We start from the raw sequence: 17,324 nt of genomic DNA, 5'->3' as shown, positions 1-17,324 counted from the left end.
TTTTGCCTTGAATAGATTTATGTACTTAGGTATTGTTTTAAAAATGAAATTTGACTTGCGATTCTAAATACCAATTCTTGAGTTATTATATCCTTTTTAAAAGTTTATCTTTAAAAATATCAATAAAGCTTGAAGTTTTAAGCTCTGTTTCACCATATTCAGAGGGAAAGGCATGACAAAAAGAGGAAAAAAGTTAGTGTTTGATATGAAGCTGACGGGAGCTACTCGAAGTGTACTTCTGAGAAGTGCCCCAATAGGACATTTCTTTCAAAGAATTTGGAAATAAAGGTGTTTGAGCCAGGAGGTGTAAGCAATTAAACTTTTATTCATGATCGTTTACATATGACTAAAAATGTTCACCACAAAATGCAAACTTGTCGTTATCTTGTATTCAGCAGTGAAAACAGTCACCTCTTCATAGTAAAGCACCATAGCACATCACAGAAGAGTCAGAAATAGATTTCATATATCAGTTTTCCCCCTCACAATGTACTTGAGAAAGTTAAAGATTTTATCGAAGGCTAAAAGTTCCAGAACAAATTCTACAGTCACCTGAGTGTTTGGCAGGAACAGTACTATTCAGTAGCAGTTACTTTTTTTTTGCCTTTTTGAAAAAAGGAGCTATTTTTCACAAAAATGAGACAGACATAATTGGGCCAAACATTGAGATGCACACTTCACCTGAATTTTTCAATGGGGAACAAACAGTTTGCTAGTAGGAGTACCTACAACAACTATAAGAGCAGTTGCCAAAAAAAGGAAAAAAAACCCAAAACAAACAGCTCTTTATAGCTGATTGGTAGGGCCCAACCCACTTCCAGGCACCTCTAACTCCATTCAGTTTTATTCATTACATTTAACTTCCATTTCATTCATACTACATTTAAAAAGACAACATGATTTTTTTTTTTAAGTTAAGTTGTGTACATGTACACAGTTTTGGTAGTCGTTTAAAGCTGTAAAATGTATACATACAGAGAGTCCTAATGACCCTATTACAGATTAAAGAGGAATAACCAGAATCAGCGTTACATACAAAATAATATTCTACCACAGAAACCAATACAGTTATCAAATAATTCATTAGAGAACAGAAGTGTTATACAAAAAGAGAAATGGTGCCTTTTTATCACTTCACAGCAGCATATAAGAAGGCAACGTTAAGAAAAGTGCACAGCAGAAAAAGAATTGTTTCGTTTTCTGAAAAACTTGAATTTTTCTTCAGACATCAGGCTTTTGTCCAGGAACACAGTGGGTTAGGATTGCTTATATTTTCTCCCAGAGAATGTATTCTCTTCTTGCATGAATTCTCAGGAAGGCGCTTACTCTGACATGTAGGAACGATACATCAGAGCCACAATAATTGCTGCTATTGCTGGGATCACCCAGTTGGACCAGGAACTAAAGGGAAGTTTTTGAAAAAGCAGTTTAGGAAGTGACAACCAGCAAGTTATAAAAACAAACAAACAAGTCATTGCTTAAATAAGTCCTTCCTCCCCACTCCAACACATACTTAAATTGAGGGCAACAGAACACCTGGATTGGCCAGTAATACTCCAGACAAGGGAAGAAGCTTGTACAGTAAGGCTTTGTACTAGAGCTTACAAGAAGTTTGCTTACTGGAGAGGAGTAAAACCCTAGTCACATTTAAAGTCATGGTGTGCTGCTGCTGCCCACAATGTCATTCATTCAAAAACCATTTAAGTAGCAACATCACATGGCACTCCTAAGCACCCAAACCCCCCACCCAGAGGGTCATGGCAAAGTCCTCTGAGGTTTAAGCAGTAGGCAACTGTCAGCAGGATGTAACTTTAAAAAGTTTGATTCAGTGGTATTCTAAACTGGTTTTCAACCCCCTCCCAATTCTGACAGATCTTCCTTCTTATACACAGAATCCTCTTAGATTTCCCTTGGAGGCAACAGTGGCAGCAAATTTTAAAAGCAAGGCATCCATGTCAGTAAAATAGTTGGCAATGGCACCAAGATTTCCACCTTTATTTCTGGAGTCTGCCACCCTCACGTGGCAGACTCCAGAAATAAAGACCTGAGCAAAACAAACCATTTGGTAGATACTGACACCTGTCAATATGAGAAAAGTATCTACCTAGTAAGCTGACCCCCTTGTAAAGTGGTACATAGATGCCAACTTGGACTTCACATAGAACAGAAATTTTCATGCACCACCCCCCCAATATCTCAGCTTCCAGCAGATAAAAGCTATTCAGCTTTTTAAACTTCAGAAAATCACGAGGAACTTTTGAGTTTGACCACAGATGTCATACTGTACCTGGAAGTAGACTGAACAGTGGTAATAAGAGTTTCCTGGAAAGCAAAGCATAGAAGATATTTACTTCAGGAAGACAACGATCTCCCATCTTAACTAGCCCCACAGTTTCTTAAAAATCATTTAGAAACTCGTAATTCAGAAACAACTAAATGCATGCATTTGGGAAGCATTTTCTCCTAATTCCAACAGCAGTTCTCTTGTATTACAAGCCAGCTAGTAGCAGTTTCTACAGCCAACATTGCATCAAGTTCCTAAAACATTATCAACAGGAATTATACTGCAAGTTTTTTATTAATTTTAACCTTGGGTTACATTTGAAAAGTTTCAGTCATCTGTAAGACAAAAGTCCTTTCCTTGACTAAAATCAAATTGAAAAAACCTGGAATTAATTCACAAATATTTTTTTATATCAAAACTACACAAAGGAAGATGCTAATTTACTGCTACAAGGCTTATTAAACTCAGGGGGTTTAGTGTGGTGTTTCAGATTGTGTAAGAATCAGTCACATTGTTATAGCTGTTCCTGATACTGACTTGGAGTTCTTGTTCAGTTTCCACAGAAAAAGCAACTCTACCCAGTTGGGTACATGTGCACAATTTATATGAAGACATTAATTTGAATAACTCTAGTTGTGTATTACTCTACGTTTATTTTAGAAATCCAAGCATTAAAACCCTACCTGAACTTAGTGGTACAAGAACCATCACTGCAAAAATTACTTGCTTTGGTATCAGAACATTTGCAATTAATTTAAAGGAAGAAGGATTTCCAACACCCTCTCAAGCACACTACCTTTGCAAGCATCCAAATCATCCTAGGTTTACATGTGCAAATACTGTGTGTACAAGGCTATGACTCACAGATTACATCGATGTTGCTTTTGTGAACACCTCAATGAAAAACAAACCGCAAAGCCAAACAGCATGGAAGAACTAGCGCCCACATTACCAAGGCTAGTACCTTTTTAACAGGCTTAGCACATCCAGGGTAATGTCCAGATGTTCCTTAGACATTAAGACAGTAACAGAAATATAGCCTAGCTCATAAAAAATTAATTTTAAACTCTATGACACTGGACAGGCGCAGTGAAGGTACTTTAAAAACAATGTGAGGACAAGAAGGACATTTGAAAGCCCAAGGCCTTCTGACAGCTCCTAGAGAGCCAGGGCACAGAACCTCCCTAACCTGTCATATACCCACCCAGAGTATAATGCATATTGAAACTTTCTACAGCCACACATCCTGCTGCAGAAAAGCACCCCAACTTCCTTCTGGAATGATGGAGAACAAGTGTCGTGTAGGTAGCTATGTGGATACACCTTAACTCCTGACTATGCACAGGCCAATCTAATATTCTAAGTACTTCAGTTTGGTAAATTCCTCTGAGATTAGTCAAAGGATTAGCTGATACAACTTGCACTGGGCAGTCTGTTCTCAGCTGCATTTATCATTAATGCTCTTAAGTGTAAACTGCCCTGAATGTCAAAAGAAATCTGAATAGCAGATATTGTTCCTGTGGGAAGAAGCTCAGAATTTCAATCACTATTCCATTTCTTACTTTTATTACTATACTAGACATTTCAATGCATATATATATATATATACACACATATATATATATACATATATATAAAAAAATTATTTCTCTCCTTTAACTGATTCATATCATTGGAAGATCTTACAGAAGTGATTACTTCTAAGAGACAATCTCTCAAAACAGGAAGATTAAGATCTTATTCTTACTAAGCTTCATTTAAAAATAATTTCCAATTATTTCCTAGGCATGTTGTACTGGTAAGCTCAGTGCAAACATCCTCTATGGACAGAGTAGCAGCAAGTGTACAAATTAATCCCTGAAGCACCTTCTCTCTTAAAGGACATACAAATTTTTTTGAGTTTGACAGCTGAGTGCCAACACATTAATTCTAAAAGGATGGAAAAACCCATTAGAAAATAAGTGCAATACTGCATTGACAGGACACAGAGCACAATCCACTGAAATAGTCAGGAAGCAAATAGTCAGTAATTTTATCTTGAAAAGGGTTCACAATTGCAATTTAACTGATTTATAATACACTGAATGCATCTACATTCTCTAGCTCCTAGCATGACCAATATATTGTTAAGCGTCACATTTTTCCTCCCATAAACACTTATAAATTTAATCTGTTTTGACCATAAATTGATTTTTTTTCTTCAACTGAACACTAGAAGACCATTGACTGATTCCAGTCACCTTTCTGCTATAGTATAATGCCATCACACTTAGCAACCCCCTGGTATGAGGCCACACAAATTAAAGTAAGCAACAGTTAAGGGAAAGAATAATTTGAAGCAGTATCAACAGGTCTAAGAGATTTAAAACCTGAAACGTGCTCTAAACTGAATTTTTTTTTCATTCATACACAGACACTAAGACACTGCCTGTAACACCCAAAAGAAACGATATGGCATTTCGAGAAACACTTACTGTTGGTTTCTGAAGCTTGCTTCTATCATCCTGCAAGAAAAAAATGCAAGAAACATTAAGACAAAATCTGAAAGCATTAAAAACAAAAGCAAGCTCACACAATTTATCACTTAATTCAGTTTGCTATTAATGCTGTTAATGTGTAAATATTTTTCCCTAAGTAAAAACAGACTTGCAAGAGAGCAGATGTCAGTGATTGATTTTAAGCTAACAAACAAGATCACTTCCTTAAATAGAACTTCCCAGTATGCAAGAAAGAAGTGAAACCTGAGCCTCTAACAAATTTCATTATTCTTTCTGCCCATGTTTTTATCTTTCCTTTGTCTATGAAGAGTACATAACCTTAGCTTATACACTGACTGCAATCATATTAATTCTGCTTAATGTTCTTGTACTATCAGGTAAAGTCAACTAACTGGTTGTGGTTCAATGTCCACTGGACCAAAAGTCACAAATTCTAGGGATCTTTCATAAACTCAGATTTCTGCTTGGCACAGTCACATTCATTGCAAAAAAGCCCAACAGTATATAATCCTGTCAGTATTTGTATGTACAAACACAGTTCTGTATTTGTACATTAAACTGCCAAGCTGTTTGTTTCATATCAAGTGAAAACAGGCACTTGACAAACAAGGAAGAACTAGACTGATAGCCAGGTTATGAACAACATTAGTGGCATCAGAAATAGATGGCAAGCCTGCAAAGCCCCAAATGTGCATCAGAGCCAAATCGCTTATTAGGACAAGCTACTACTTGTCCTAACTACTATTAGTAATATTTATAAAGAAATTACCTGAAACAAATAAAATCAGGAATCTTACTGTGAAATAGGCTAGTTGAGACAGTGATTTTTATCCTAAATGCCAGACAGAACATACACGAAACAAGAAGAAAAGAGAAGAGGCAGGAATGGGCAGTAAAACAGAGCAGACAGGCACACTGGCAGCCTAAACCTCAAAACAGTGGTTTTCAACTATTAAGATGCAGGAGAGTTTAACTACGGCCTAGCTGAAGGAAGCCAAGGCAGCAGCTCTGTAGCTAGAAAGAAATACTTCAAAACTTGAGACAGCAGAAAGATGCTCATTAAAAGTATGGGAAATGGGATGGACAGTAAAAAAAGGAGGACGTGACAGATGATCCAGTGGGAACTGATCACAAACAACCCTGACAATCACAAGTAGGGAAGCATCATGCCGCTAGAAATGGCAGGAGCCAGAGAGGGGAAGACAGAGCAACAAACTAGAAGTATAATGCTTATAATAACCATTTTTTAAACATACACATGAAGAGTCAGGATTGCACCTTTCAATGCAGATGGAAGCCTGGCAGATAGGTATTTACAAGAGTGAAAGCATCAAAGTAGTTGTTAAGTAGTCACTCTGCATACTGGCATAAGAAAAGGTCTAGAGATTCGGACATACCACCTTCAGGGATTATGGAGTTTCATTACAAAGCTGACAGTATACACTAGAAATGACACAATTTCATCTTCAGTTTATTCAAGAACTAAGCTGTAAGGCAATTTAAATTGCTAAAAGATGTGACCATCCTTACGCTACACCAATCAAATCCCTTCACATTGGGGGAACTATCTCAAACCTAGATCCATCCACAAACAGCTGTAGGACTGGCATCCAACCGAACTAGCAGCTCTTCTTGATTTTGAAGTAATTACCAGACAAGTAACTAGATGCAAAAGCAGTATAGAAAACACAGAAGTAAGGACACTCTCATATACTCACGGGATGAAGTTCCCCAACAATAAAGGATTCTGACATTGTCCTTGCATCTGTGGAATGGCCAACATCTTCAAAGTTCTCAGTAGCATCTCCTCCAGCTTGCTCCCGAAGGACCTCTTCACCTCCTGGGTGCTGCAATTTTTAATGAGTTTGAATATGTTACTGAAATACATTTCACATTTTAGAAATTGAAATTCTGCATTTTCACATTATTAAAAATAAAAAACCAAGAAAAGCAGTATCGGCTGCTAGACTTTCTAGAGCAAACATAAGCCTTTGTGAATAACTGGAGATAGCTTTACGTAGTCTCTGAAGCCAAAATCAAGGAAAATAAGTCTCTATTTCATTGGCAAAGAAGCAATAAGAGGCATTACCCCTTGAAACTAAAGCATTTCGAAAGCTGTGTGGGAATCAGTCTGTATTTTAACAGCCCAACTATCATCTGAAGTTACATTCTGTGTTTTCACTTCTTTAGAAAACATGTATTTTTATCCAAGCAATGCTTTATACAGCAGAAGGATAAAAGCCAAAAAGGTATAAGCTGCAGCAAGAATATTCCAGGAGATAAAAAAATCTGTTCACAAGAAGCGCAATCAAGCGCTGGCAAAACAAGCTGGCAAGGTGCTAAGGAACTGGACCTTCTAGTCAATCCTGGGAGCTGGGCCAGATAACTACAAGGGTCCTTTCCAAAACAAGTTATGGTACAAATATCAAGTAAGACAGCTCCTTTGGAAGTGATGAAGCACAACTTAAAACTCACTCAAGACCCTACAACGGCCACTTGGTTTTCATAGACAATAGAATCCTGAAAACACTTTGTTGATAAAACCCCTGAGACACAGAGAAGTCATCTCCCAGGATCTTCTAATACCTCAATTCATCACCATTCCCTTAACATAAGCCCCTGTTCTCCATTACCTTTTATTCTTCCCCAAGATGCACTTTGGAGATTTTATGAAGTTTTTATGAAATACATTTTTAGCTACCAAATAACTCTGCCTGAATATACTGCAAGATCTATCACATCTTGTTCTGTGCATCTTGTCAGCTCCAAGTTACTTATTCATGTAACAGGTAACATGCCACAAAAATTCACCACTTAATTTTCAAGCAGGAAAGTACTACATAAACACTGGGAATGATTAGGTAAACAAGCTAAAAGCATTTACTAGTACTACCTTGGATTAAGGCAACCATGGAACAGACACTAGCACTTTACCAGTACAGAGGACATAAAATGCTTTGGAACCTCAACTCAATTTTTAATGCTTTTGAGCACAAGACCTAAAACTATGGAAAACAGGCAAAATTTCTACAATTTAGTGTCATCTTGTGGGGAGCACAGCTCACCAAAAACCCCTCAGGTTAAAGAAATGGCATTTCTACTGATCTAGACAATTCAGGTTAGCACTTATTTCAAACCCTCCTATTAACCTCGTATCAAAACTTCTCTTCTGACAAAAACAGAATTTGTTCACACAGATCAACCAGCCTACTACTACAAATTTCCAGCAGTACCAGAACTCCACAGATTGAACCTTCACATTGTTAAAAGCAGACATTTATTTTAACAGAATAAGGAAGTTAAGGAGAAAAAATAAAACAGACCACTAACAAAAAACCCCAACACAACACTTTTTAAAGAGCCAAGATACCACAGCTATTAGGGTAAAGGATCCCTACCATGACTAAGCAAAACCAAGATTAAGCAACTGATAAGAGAGATTAGACACAGCAGCCGAGCCAAAAAGGGTTAGAGGAGTACAAACAGAGTAAAGATTACGCAAGCAACCTGCAAATATGGCATGCTCACCAAAATCCTGTCCTTGAATCCATTCTGGTAAAGAACTTCCATTCAGGAAAGGGACAAGAGTTGAGAGAGCACTCAAGTTCAATGCCTTGAAATGGCACTTAAGAAGCTGAAGTTGGGTCTAACTAGCACTCACAGACACTGCCTCAACTCAACCTTCATAGAATTTCTTCAGCAATGTAGGTTTGGGTTTCTTAAAACCATGCTGAAGAATTGCATTCTCCAAAATAGAAAAATACAGGTACCAACTTCAGCAGAAGAGGGGGCACAACTCCTTGGAAAACATGCTTAACAAACAAGGTATCAACAAGCAGCAAAAGACCCCAAAGTTCAACCACCCATAAAGCACCAGCAGTACAAGCAGTATGTAAATTCCTAGTCATCCATTGCACTGGAACCAAACCCCACTCAGAACAGCACATAAAATACCAGTTACTCCAGCCAAGTCAAGATCACATGGCTGGCACTAGCTCACGACATAAAATTCACTATCCAGCCAAACAAGTGAATATCTACCAATGTAACTGCATCTACATTAAAAATTACTTCATAGAGTACTTCAACAAACTACCTGCAGGTTGCCAGCTATAGAATGATCATGTACTAACTTGTGCCACTACAAAGCAATCACGTAGCAGTACGGGCAGCACCACAGAGGCACTCCAGCTTTTCTCAGTAGAACTAGTTTTTTTGTCTAATTAGCAACTGATCCCTCAGTCTACAAAACCACAGTATTAGTGTCAAGACAGTGACTGCGACCAATCCTCTCTACCAACCCTCTGACTATCACAGATGAGCTGAAGAGGACAAATTCACCGTGACCTCTGCCAATACAGCTGGAAAACTGGTAATTTTTTTTATGATATGAGCAAGGCTAAGTACAGAAGATCACACACAGAATTGCAAACTTAAGCCATCTACCCGACAATGTTAATAATAACCTACTAGACATTGATGGAAGTACTTTGAAACTAAACACTTTGCTTTTAGATGCCACCTCTGCTTAACGATGTCAACTTACAAACTCTCTGTAAATAACTAGCACATAATACACGCAATTAATGGAAAGATTCAACCTCCCCTAATGAAAGAGAGCAACTGTAATGTCTCACACAAAGGGCAAGAAATGACTTTCCTATCAAAAGATGAGCATCTTTCATGGTTGGATGAGTTTCCCAAAGCTTGTTTATACAAGGCCTTTGTTCATAATTCTGCCTGGTAAACAAAGCCTGCTACCAGAACTGCTACTTTAATGAAGATCCTGTGGATAGACCCTGGAACTGGAAAGCTCTCAAGGCTGCACAGACAGTGATTCCTAAACCAAAATCCTACTGATAAAAGTAATTGAAGAATTCTTGCAGGTAAAACTGAGGTTAAGCGGAAATGAAAAAGCTTTTGATGATAAATTAAGACAGCCTAGTTCATTCCTAGGGCACTCCCAATATAATAAATAATCTAAGCTACATGTATAACAAATGCCTATACAGAGCCAGCACTAGCACAGAGCACAAACTAATTCCTAACAGCAGCACATTAGAAAGTTATAGATAAGGCAAATATTCAGTTAATCTTGCTGCTCTCATCTGGATCAAAAGTCCAGCTTACCTCATTCTGAATGCCACCTTTTCTCCCCCTAGCTATGGCCATGCAGATTTCTCAAGTGTCATAGTTCAAAACTCTATTAAAGCATAACTACCTTAATCTGCAACTCCTGTACCCTCTCCCTTCCTATAGCGAGGGAATGAAATCTAGGGTCCAACTGAACTTTCAGCGAGATCAGCAAAGGTCTCCATTAGTGGCAGTCTCATAAACTCACATTTCACTTTATGCACTAGTGGAATGAGAAGCAGAAAGGGGGCAGTGACACAGCCAAGAACACCCAGAGAACCTCAGCTATATTATGCAGGACAGACAGACAAATGCTTGCTTATTTCAAGGGCATTTTCATGCAGACTGAAGAGAGTCCTCCAAATAATTTCTATCATCTATTTGAGTTTCAGGATGGAAATTGTCAGCTCATGTAAAATGTCAGGAGCCTAGAAAAGAAGATCTCTCTCTGAAAGTATATTTCTGAAAACTATCATTAGGCTTTTAGATGAAGTGCAAACAAAATACCCAGTAGCTTGATGCCTGCCCTGATTTCAGCTGGGATAGAGTTGCATTTTCTTCTTGGAGGCTGGTACAGAGCTGTGCTTTGGATTCAGTATGAGAAGAATCAGTGATAACACACTGATGCTGCAGTTGTTGCCAAGTAGCACATAACCTAATCCAAGGACTTCTCAATGTCCCATCCTCTGCCAGCAAGAAAGTGTAGAAGAAGCAAAGAAAGGAGCATAGCCAGGACGGCAGATCCAAACTGGCCAAAGGGGTATTCCACACCACAGAACATCATGCCCAGTATACAAACTGGGAGCAGTTGGCTGGAAGCTGCAGCATGCTGCTTGGCAATGGGCTGGGCATGGGTTAGCATCTCTTTTGGTCTCCCTTTTTATTGTAATTATTTTATTTTTCTTTTTCAGTTATTAAACTGTTCTTATCTCAACCCACACATTTTATCTTTTTCCCCCTAATTCCCTTCCCCATCCCACCAAGGAGCTGTGGGGAGCAGTGATCAAGTAGCTGCAGGTCACTGAGGCAAAACCACAACAGTGCCCATATCCTCACTCACAAAACAGTTACAGCTTGCAGAGTTTCACATAAAAGTGCTAAGAAGTTCTATTTATGAAAACACTTTCAAATTCTCCTAAAAGCTTCATTAGAGCTTAAGGAAGTGTTAACACTGGTTTTAATCCTCAGACTGCAAGGTTCTGCAGTAACAGTTCCTATGGCTCACCAGCAGACTCCAAATGTGCCAATACAGGCACCTCTCTAATGCAAGCTGATCATGACTTTAAACATGGAAGGGATTATGCTACTCTTCCACAACACCATCCTCATGAATGTAAGTTATTGCCACATAGGGGAGAGAACATTTTTCACCCTGATACAGCAGAACAATATTTGCTTTTTGCACTTTATTTGATCAGCATTACAAAACATTTAGTGGGAGCTGTCCATTCTAGAAGCCTAGGGAAAAGTGCTATGGAAGCACAAGTTCACACCTTATGGGAAAAAAATAATCACCAATAATGGTTTTGCTGAATTTTTAGATCACCAACAATTGAATTAACCTAAGCAAAGTCTGTATCAGATTAATATTAAATGCATGCCATAGTTGGTTTCCAAAACAAGAAACTCCTCTCTGGTAGAGATATTCCTGCTCATGTCAGCTTTTTGGCCTAGTTTGAGGAATCCAATCAAATTCCCACAACAGCAAGTAAACCAAAGCATAGATCATACACCTTTATAGGCCCAGCATTTCCTGTTTAGCTCATTTGATTGATATCAAAACCTGATTAGAGTGATAACTGTGTTAAAATTCTGGGGAAATACTATAGTGCATTGCCACTGTACTTTGTCCATTCACTGACATTTTATGTTCCTCATATATGTAATTATCTACAGTACAGATATAGCCATGACATCCTACTGCGAGCACACATGCATTTCTAGTAGCTATTTTCCTTTGAATGAAAGGAAACATAGGACTTTATCCTGGTTACAGCTGGGATACAGCTCATTTTCTTCTCAGTAGCTGATACACTACAGTGCTTTGGATTTAGCATGAGAATAATGTTGTTAATGAACTGATGCTTTGGTTGCAGCCAAGTAGTGCTCATCTAAGTCAAGGACTTTTCAGTGTCCCACACTCTGCCAGTGAGAGAGCACAGCCAGGGCAGCTGACCCAAACTGGGCAAAGGGATATTCCATACCACAGAATGTCACACTCCATCCATAAACTGGGAGGAGTTGTCCGTGAGCCACCAATCCCTGCTCAGGAACAGGCTGGGCATCAGGGAGTGGAGAACACGTGCATGGTGCACCATCTGTTTCTGCTGGATTTTCTTCTCTCTCTCCTTAGCATCACAATTACTGCTACATTTACTTTATTTCAATTATTCAACTGTTCTTATATTGACTCACAAAATGGACCTTTTTCTGATTCTCCTCCCCATGCACCAGGCAGGAGGGTGAGTGAGCCACTGCATGGTACACGGTACTCCCTGGGGTTAAACCACACGACCTGGAGCTAAGGAAAGGGTTTTCCAAACCTTCTGCAACACAGGTCTGACAGCCTTTAATGACAAATAACATAAAAGTTTCTGGTTTCAAGAGTACTCTTTCTTGCCACAAGGCCTTTTAAATAATGCATTCCAAAAGCTGAAGTCTCTTGATTTCTTCTTCCAGACTTGAGAAATCAAAGAAAATTCAGAGATTAGTACTCAAGCTATGAATTTTGCACAATATTTACCACTTAATAAACAAAAACCAAAAAGACAAACAAACATATCAACCTGATTAAAAAAAAGCACTTGCTGCTGGAATCTTCATCAACTCCAAGGATAAGCTATCAAAGCACACAATTGTTTCCTGCTTCAGCACTTTTTCTATATTTCATATCATCTCTTTTAAGCCTTGTCCTTCAGGAAACCAAGCTACTATGGGTCACACCATGTGGTGACTCCACTCCCAACACACACCTATCACCACCCTCAGCCCATTTCCTATCTAACTTTAGTCAAGTGTCCACAGTCCACAGTGACTGTTCCCCAAAACCAAACAAGTTCCACTAAGCATTTACAAGTTCCATGAAGACACAACAGCTGGACAGAGGGAGCAAACCCTTTAACTACTGTAACAGAGTGAAAAGCAGCACCCCACTTTTACTTGTAAAGCACAAGAGCATCCAAAGTGTCTTCAAGACTGAAGCACAGTAAAGTTTTCAACTTCATTATTAATAAGAAAATATTTCCATAGGTTAATGCAGCAGCTGAAAAGATGGCTTATTGGTTTAAGAAACAGGACTGGTGAGCTTAGCTGCTGCTTCCATTTCTTCACTCTGCAGTAAACTGATATTTATGTACAACCTGGGAAGAGCATGAGGGAGGTGACACTAGCAGTGCATCCTTTTTAATACTACTAGACTTAAATTTCAGTGGCCCACATTTAAGTCTTAAAATATGTTAAGCTTTTATACTTCTGAAAGGAACTGCAAAAAACAGACCCGAGTTTATGCAGTAATGCTAATGAAATAGCTAAAATAATCCCCACTTTGAGTAGGCTTTACTGTATGCTGGAATGAACCAGCAAGAGGCTAGCTTCAATTTCTCCTCAGCTGTCACATGTTAATGCCTCAGGGTGTCTGACAGTGTTAAAAGAATTAGCATAACACTTGGTAAGTTAATTAAGTACCAAAAGCATTAAAAAAACCTATGAAGTAGCTAAACTGAAGAGTTGTCTAACAAAAATCACCAACACAATGAATAGTAAAACGTCAAAGAACTTTCTCTAGGACTGTAGATTTGCTTAAAATATTTCAGGTAACTATTTCCAACAATCTCATTCATTATGTCAGAATGTCTATGAAATTTCAGCTCAAAACCAGCTGTGTTCTACTGAAAGCTGTTTAATGTGAGGTTGAAGTCTGACTTATGCATATCAGAGCGTCTCAAGACATCCCCCACATTGTCCAAAGCCCAACTATTTGAATACTTACAAACTGAATTCTTTTGATATGCTGCCAAATTATCAATGTTCTCCTGAAGGATGAAAATGATGTTTTCTGGAGAAATTTACACAATGTGATGCCTCTTAATATTTACTAATTTCACCATACGTACTGAAGGAAGAGGTGGTGCAACAACTTAAACTCAAAAGCTCATTAGATCCTGGATTTTTTTTTTGTCTTTTTTTTTTTTCTTGGGTGGGGTTAGGTTTATGGTTTTTTTAAGACATGGGTCTTTTTGTTTCTGCCTCCTCAATCTGGACAATATGTACAAACAATACAACTATGTATCAATCAAAACTGATGAAGTTTCCAAAAGCTAATTCAGTTTTCCAGACTACAGGAAAAGCTGCATTCTCCTCCAGAGCTTCTATTATTAAATTGGACCTGACTGCATAACCATACAGCGATGTCCATAACTAATGGATGAGGATGACCAGGGCCAGAGCTAGGTGAAAAATAATGAAGGAAGAGTCAGTGGATCAGTTTCACAATCTGCCTTGCTGAAAAGCCAAATAATTTGCGTTGACACACAGCTTAAGAATGAAATACTACCTGTGTCAACACTGCCTTTGAAAAATTGCTTGTCAACCCTCCTTTGCAAAATGCTCAGTTTCTCTTTTGAATTGCAAGTGTTTACAAGCACAAAAATCAAGATGGGGCTACAGAACTACTGATGCTTAAAATATGTCACATCTCTACCCATCTAAACAATGCACTTTAACTGGCTGCTTTTAGGAAGAATTTCTTCACAGAAAGGGTGATGAGACATTGAAATGGGCTGCTAAGAGAGGTGGCAGTCAGTGTTCCTGATAGTTTTAAGAAAAAAAACAGATAGTTTTAAGAAAAAACTGCCTTGGTCTAATTGACACAGTGGTGTTTGGTCAAAGACTGCACAAGATCTCATAGGTCTTTTCCAACTTAATTGATCCTATGATTCTACCTTTGCTAACTGCGAATACAGAGCATGGAAGAAAACTCAAAATACCTAAAGCCCGGTGCCATTTAACTACTAAATAAAAAAAAAAAAAAAAAAAAAATTAAAAAAAGGTAGTTTTATTTCTGCATTTCCACTGAAGAATGATTTAGTCAAATAACTAAAACACTTCTTTATTAACCACGACTATCAATGATTACACCAACTGCTCACTCTCTGCCAGAGATCAAAAACATCAAACACGAACTGGAAGAAAAAAGGCCAACAAAACACAGCCAAAGGAAGTGAACTTGACTCTACTGCTCTACAGCAGAGTTTGAACAGGTGTAGCTTTGCAGCACCACACTGCATCCCCACACTGAGTGGATCAGGGCAGCAGTGAGAGCCGCTCTAATTTTCTGAATCTGGCTTCCTTTATGTAATGCCACATCCTGCAAAAAAAGACCACCCAGGTCTTAAGGCTACCCAGAATGTACTTACTGGGTAGATATGAACACAAGCCCCTGTGACCAGGAGGCTTTACCAAGAACTGGATGTACGAAAGATTTTTTTTTTTTTTTTACAGCGACAGGAGTGAGGCATTGGACAGGTTGCCCAGAGAAGCTGAGCATGACCCATCCCTGGACGTGTTCAAGGACAGAGGCTGGGGGTAACCTGGTCTAGTGGAAGATGTCTCTGCCCTTGGCAGGGCGCTGGAAGGTGATGACCTTTAATGCCTCTTCCAATCTAAACAATTTTGTGATTCTGTGACTATTAGAGTAACCCCAAGACCTGTGATTATTCTGCATGTTGTGGTACTTTCCTTCCATCCTGTGAAGTTTCTTTCCTGTTCCATAATACAACACACACTACAGTAGTGTGAAGAGAGGAATAGCTGACCTTTTAGTTCACAAGATAATATGGCTCTGGGTCCCAGCTGAGTCTTCACCTTTAATTCTGTTTTCAGTCGGCACACCAAAGCAAGAAGCAGATGGATTCAGCCACACTCTTGGCACCCAAGATTCACACAGCCAGCCCGCCTATCTCAGCCCACAATACTGACTCCAGTCTTTTCCTGCTTGTCGTTATTTACTGGAAATTTAAACTAGAATCCAGATGAAGTTCCAGGCGGGCGCGGGCACGGCACTCGCGGGTTTCTCCTGCCCGAGAGGCGCCCGGAGCCCGGGCCCGCCCCGCCACTCTTCCTGCAGGGCGCTATCGCGGCCCCAGGGGCGGCTCCCGGAGCAGGCGGACGGCAGCCGGCCGGGGGCACAGCGCGGGGAGCCGAGGAGCCGCCGGCGGGCCCGCCCCGCGGCGCTCCGGTGCGCTCAGCGTCCCGGCAACGCGGGCACCCACCTCGTCCAGGAACTTGGTGACATCGTAGATGCGGTTATGGATGATGATCCAGGTGCTCTGGCTGTTGTTGTGCTTCTGCACCTCCTCCAGGCGGTAGTAGCGGCCCCGCCACGGCTCTTTCCCGGTCTCGCTGGAGCCCACCATGTCTGCTCCCGTCCGCACCGCACGCGCCACAGGCCGAAACCCCGCACACGGCCGGGGCCCCGCCGCAGGCCCTATCACCGCCCGCCGCCGCCCCGCCCCTCCCGCCCCGCCGGCCTTTCATTGGCCCAGGGCAATGCCACTCAAAGCAGATGGGCCGCCCGGGGGCGGCCGTGGCGGCCTGGGCGGGACCTTGAAGTCGTGCCCCGCCCCTCCACGCCTCCCCGCCATCCCACGTGACCGGCTGTGGCGGGCGGGGCCGGGACAGCCCCTGGCCGCGGTCGGGCCGCTCGGGGCCGGGCGCTGCAGCCTGGGCTTATCTATTGTCCCCTTCCTGGGATGGTCACCCCAGCGTTCGCCGCCTTTGGCAGCGGCGGGCTGCGGGGCTGCCGGTGTGCGCTGCGACGAGCTGATCGCCGACTTGCAATACAGAACCAACATTGGAATGGTTTGGGTTGGAAATTACCTTTTAGGTCATGTAGTTCCAATTCCCCTGCTATGGGGATCACTAGACAAGCTTGTTCAAAGTCCGATCCAGCCTGGTCTTGAACACTTCCAGTACAAGAAAGACAAGGAACTGCTAGAGAGGATACAGCACAGGGCCACAAAGATGTTTAGGAGTTTACAGCACTTTTTATGGGAAGAGACTCAGAGCGCTGTCAGACTCTTTTTAGCGAGACAGGACGAGGAGCAGTGGCCATAAACAAAACCCAAGACGTTTCACCTTAACGTGAAGACCTTTCCATTGAAAGTGTCAGAGATGGGCCGGTGGGGGCTGCCCAGGGAGGTCGCGGAGTCTCCCTCTCTGGAGACATTCAAAACCGAACCTGTATGTGTTCCTGTGAAGCCTGCTGACCCTGCCTTAGCGGGGATGTTGGACTAGACCATCTCCAGAGGTCCTTTCCAACCCTAACAATCCGTGATTCTATGATTCAGGCCCTCTGGGCTGCCTGTTGCAGTGCCTCAGCACCCTCTCAGTAAAGATTTTTTCCCTAACAT

General features: G+C 40.7%; 1 protein-coding gene across 2 annotated transcripts; it reads right to left on the bottom strand.

Annotated features, from left to right (window-relative positions):
* Positions 1-305: 305 nt before the first annotated feature.
* CYB5A (cytochrome b5 type A) lies at positions 306-16,409 on the bottom strand. 2 transcript variants are annotated; one of them, XM_066328239.1, is made up of 5 exons: positions 16,185-16,403; positions 6,501-6,629; positions 4,759-4,788; positions 2,288-2,322; positions 306-1,401 (listed from the first exon to the last, which is right to left on the bottom strand). In XM_066328239.1, exons 1-5 carry the CDS (start codon positions 16,326-16,328, stop codon positions 1,323-1,325), a joined length of 417 nt encoding a protein of 138 aa, XP_066184336.1. In that variant the 5' UTR covers positions 16,329-16,403; the 3' UTR covers positions 306-1,322. The 2 variants fall into 2 exon arrangements, with proteins under 2 accessions (XP_066184336.1, XP_066184328.1); XM_066328231.1 differs by lacking the exon at positions 2,288-2,322 and having other exon boundaries at positions 16,185-16,409.
* Positions 16,410-17,324: the final 915 nt, after the last annotated feature.

This window comes from Sylvia atricapilla, chromosome 1 (assembly GCF_009819655.1).
Source record: "Sylvia atricapilla isolate bSylAtr1 chromosome 1, bSylAtr1.pri, whole genome shotgun sequence".
In the NCBI taxonomy this organism is placed as follows: Eukaryota; Metazoa; Chordata; class Aves; order Passeriformes; family Sylviidae; genus Sylvia; species Sylvia atricapilla.
Note: the sequence above shows the minus strand (reverse complement) of the source record. Positions and strands in the feature narration are given on the sequence as shown.